Source organism: Octopus bimaculoides, chromosome 14 (genome assembly GCF_001194135.2).
Source record: "Octopus bimaculoides isolate UCB-OBI-ISO-001 chromosome 14, ASM119413v2, whole genome shotgun sequence".
NCBI classification, from domain to species: domain Eukaryota; kingdom Metazoa; phylum Mollusca; class Cephalopoda; order Octopoda; family Octopodidae; genus Octopus; species Octopus bimaculoides.
The window spans coordinates 16,106,035-16,110,253 of record NC_068994.1 but is presented as its reverse complement, the minus strand read 5'-3'; the positions used below and the strand labels follow the sequence as shown (position 1 = coordinate 16,110,253).

At 37.5% G+C, this 4,219-nt stretch overlaps 1 protein-coding gene across 1 annotated transcript in view; it reads left to right on the top strand.

Moving 5' to 3' along the window:
- Positions 1–4,219, top strand: part of LOC106867680 (dynein axonemal heavy chain 6-like) — a 319,316-nt gene that overhangs the window by 266,150 nt on the left and 48,947 nt on the right. Inside the window, exons 62-63 of the mRNA XM_052973027.1 lie at positions 1,137–1,327; positions 1,999–2,092. Of these exons, the coding sequence (XP_052828987.1) occupies positions 1,137–1,327; positions 1,999–2,092 (285 nt within the window). The remainder of the gene's footprint in view (positions 1–1,136; positions 1,328–1,998; positions 2,093–4,219) is intronic.

Here is a 4,219-nt window from a genome sequence, read left to right as displayed (position 1 = left end):
TTATCTCTTCCCCCAAACTTTCTGGCTTTGTTCCAAAATTCGAAACCAATATTAAATCTCTTGATTTAATATTGGGTTTTCTTGTAGGGTTTTCGAGCGAGATCGTTGCCAGTGCCCCTGGACTGGCTCTTGTGCGGGTGGCACATAAAAGACACCATTTCGAGCGTGGCCGTTTTCGTGCAGGTGACACATAAAAGCACCCACTACACTCTCTGAGTGGTTGGCGTTAGGAAGGGCATCCAGCTGTAGAAACTCTGCCAAATTAGATTGGAGCCTGGTGTAGCCATCCGGTTGCACCAGTCCTCAGTCAAATCGTCCAACCCATGCTAGCATGGAAAGCGGACGTTAAACGATGATAATGATGACGATGATGATGATGATGATTAAGCAAAATTGTTTATTTAACCTCTAAGGCAAGATACCTATTTCTCTCCTTTGGTCATGCTGTAACTGCTCAGCACCAGACACAAAGCCAACTCCCTCAATACTACTCACCTCTCAATCAAAGGGTCTTGCCTTGCAAGTTACTTGGTGACCTCACCAGTGGTGTGAAAAGCACCCAGTACACCGTGTAAAGTGGTTGGTGTTAGGAAGAGCACAGAAACCATACCAAAGCAGACAGTAGAGCACGACACAGTCTTCTGGCTCTGCAACTCCTGCCAAACCATCCACCCCATGCCAGTATGGAAAGCAAATGTTAAACGATGATAATGATAGTTGTTATTGTCACAGGAAGTACTCTGATGAACTTTCTTAGTTCCAGGTCACTTGGTGCCATCTCTCCTTACCTGAAACTCACAGTGTCTTCAGCCAAATGTGGTGCTTCCATGAATAATGAAGTCTTTTTACAATTGTAGCTTTTTTCCTCAAACTGTCAGACTTTGGAATTGTTTTTCATCTCAATGTTTTCTTCCTTCTTATGATATGAGCTCTTTCAAGCCTGGCATAAATTCATTCCTTTCATCTTAATTTCTCCTTCTTCATAGTCTTTTTCACTAAATGGTATCTCACCTTACTTGGGACTTTCTTATAGAAAAAGGAAAAAAAAACAAAACATTGTTTAACTTTTAGAATAAAAATATTTACTTAAAGTTTTCTTTATTTGATAAAATTTAAATGTTATTTTTTTTTTCCAGACTATATTAGCAATTACTAATTTTGTTTGTGAAAATCTTGGTCCAGTCTATATTGAAAGTCCAGCTCTCAGTTTACCACAGTTATATAATGACATGAGAAAGAACATTCCACTGATATTTATTCTAAGCTCTGGTTCAGATCCTATGGGGGCATTTCTCAAATTTGCTAAAGACAAAGAATACTTGAATCGGTTTGTTGAATCTTTATTCCATTTTTTATTAATATTATGTAATAATATGTTAGAACAATTATCAGAAGCAACAATGGAGTTCTTGGTAGCATTCTATTTCAGTTGATCAGTTTAATATATCTGTGATGACATAATGGTGTAACATTCCTTTGTGTGCAGTGAAAACAAACACCTCCAGATGTAGTTTGATTTCATTCTTAATGATATATTTATTTATTCAAGGCAGCGAGCTGGCAGAATTGTTAGCAGGTCAGGCAAAATATTTAGTGGCATTTTGCTGTCATTATGTTCTGAGTTCAAATTCAGCTGAAGTAGATGTTGCCTTTCATCCTTTCGGGGTCCATAAAATAAGTACCAGTTGAGTACTGGGGTCGATGCAATTGATTTACTCCACTGCCTGAAATTGCTGGCCTTGTGCCAAAATTTGAAATCACTTTATTTATTTATTTATTTATTAGTATCAGCAATGTATGTATTTCAAGAAATTGAATATATGCTACCTCTTACCAAAAGGAACAAGAATTTACTTATTAGCATCAGCTGATATACCCAACCATTACTCATGTGCAAATAGAACCAAATATTATACGAAGTATCCCAAGATTCCAATTGTAAATTATATATTGTATGACTGAATCCTGCTTTTTTAAAAATTTTTCTTTCCTTTTCAGATTACAGGCAATATCTCTTGGGCAAGGACAAGGTCCAATTGCACAGACAATGATTAAAGATGCTACAGTGTTAGGTAACTGGGTGTTTTTACAGGTAAATAAGAACCAGTCGAGTACTGGGGTTGACTAAATCTATCATACCATTCTCTAAAATTAGTGGCCTCATACTTAAATCAAAAATCACTAATCAGTCTCTATGCAAAATATTGCCATGGTTTTGTGGTTAAGCAGTTTACTTTACAATCATGTGAGTCCAGGTTTGATCTCAAAGCACAGCATTTTGGCCAAACATCTTGTCATAGCATGTGACTAATCAATATCTTCTGAGCAGAATTTGGTTGACAGAAATAGTGCAAAAGCCTGTTATGTATGAGTGCATGCGTGTGTTTATATCAGTGAGAATCGATACACTGAGCTAGAAAGAGCTTTTGGCATTAATGTCAGACTGAATTATCACTTCTTATGCCAATGTTTACTTTGTATTTTGTAACTTACAAGAATGATAAGATACGTACTGAACAAAGTTGATATAATCAACTAAAACCCTCGAGGGCAGTACCTACCATGGCTACAGTTCCATGACTGAAACCAATGAAAGAAGTATAAATCATCATACTAGCTATATGTCTAGTGAGTACAATGAAATGGGTTTTGGTGAGTTGAGTCTGTAACTGAAACCAGATTTAGTTCATTGCTGATAGTTTTGGGAAAAGGTTTAAATATTACAATTTTCCTTTATTCATCGTTTAATGTCTTTTGCTTCATCAAGGCAGTGAACTAGCAGAACTGTTAGCACACTGGGTGAGATGCTTAATGACATTTTGTCCATCTTTATGTTCCAAGATCAAATTCTGCCGGGGTCAACTTTACCTTTCATCCTTTTGGGGGTCAATAAAATAAGTACTAGTTGAGTATGGGGGTGGTGTCAATGCAATCAACTTACTCCCTCTCCTGAAATTACTGGCCCTGTGCCAAAATCAATGTCTTGGGCATTATAACATTGTAGGAAAAGAGAATTACAACAGACAGTTGCAGTATATTGAATGCAAAAGGGCTTATTTGGGACAGAAAACCCTATTTTCAAAAACTATTTATCTTGTCACTCCTTTGATCATTACTGTAAAACTGATATATTGTCTTTATCTTTTTACATTTTGATTTCATGGTGCATAGTGTTGGCTTCGGCTTTCATCATCCCAGAGTTTATAAAGTTACATTATACATACATGTTACTTATAGAGGTTGACTTAACTGACTGTTTCCACTCCAGTATATGCACATCTGTGGAGGCGCAATGACCCAGTGGTTAGGGCAGCGGACTCGCGGTCATAGGATCGCGGTTTCGATTTCCAGACCGGGCGTTGTGAGTGTTGATTGAGCGAAAACACCTAAAGCTCCACGAGGCTCTGGCAGGGGATGGTGGCGAACCTTGCTGTACTCTTTCACCACAACTTTCTCTCGTTCTTACTTTCTGTTTCTGTAATTCAAAGGGTTAGCCTTGTCACACTGTGTCACGCTGAATATCCCTGAGAACTACATTAAGGGTACACGTGTCTGTGGAGTGCTCAGCCACTTGCACATTAATTTCATGAGCAGGCTGTTCCGTTGATCGGATCAAACTGGAACCCTCGACGTCATAAGCGATGGAGTGCCAACAAATATGCACATTCATATGTACATCATGCACACTTACATACATACAAAATCATCACCTTGTATTGTTGTTAGAAATCATAACACCAACAATTATAAAAAAAATTGGTTGCTTGATATACTGAAAACTATTGGTAGACAATTAAAGATGTTTTTACGAGGGAGTCCTGAAAAGTTCCTGGCTTTGAATAACAGGAGGATCAGTTAATTATGATTTTATTCAACACATAGGCGCAGGAGTGGCTGTGTGGTAAGTAGCTTGCTTACCAACCACATGGTTTTGGGTTCAGTCCCACTGCGTGGCACTTTGGGCAAGTGTCTTTTTCTGACCAAAGCCTTGTGAGTGGATTTGGTAAACGGAAACTGAAAGAAGCCCGTCGTATATATATATATATATATATATTTATTATAAGATCTGGTAATTAGTCATATATTAATATATTAATTAATATTGATTAATTATCAGGGGGCCAGCACATTTAAAGAATCAAAGAGATTCAGAAATATTATCTGCAATCTCAGCGGATTAAGGTACATTTTAAAAATAACGTTGACCACTAACGTGGAC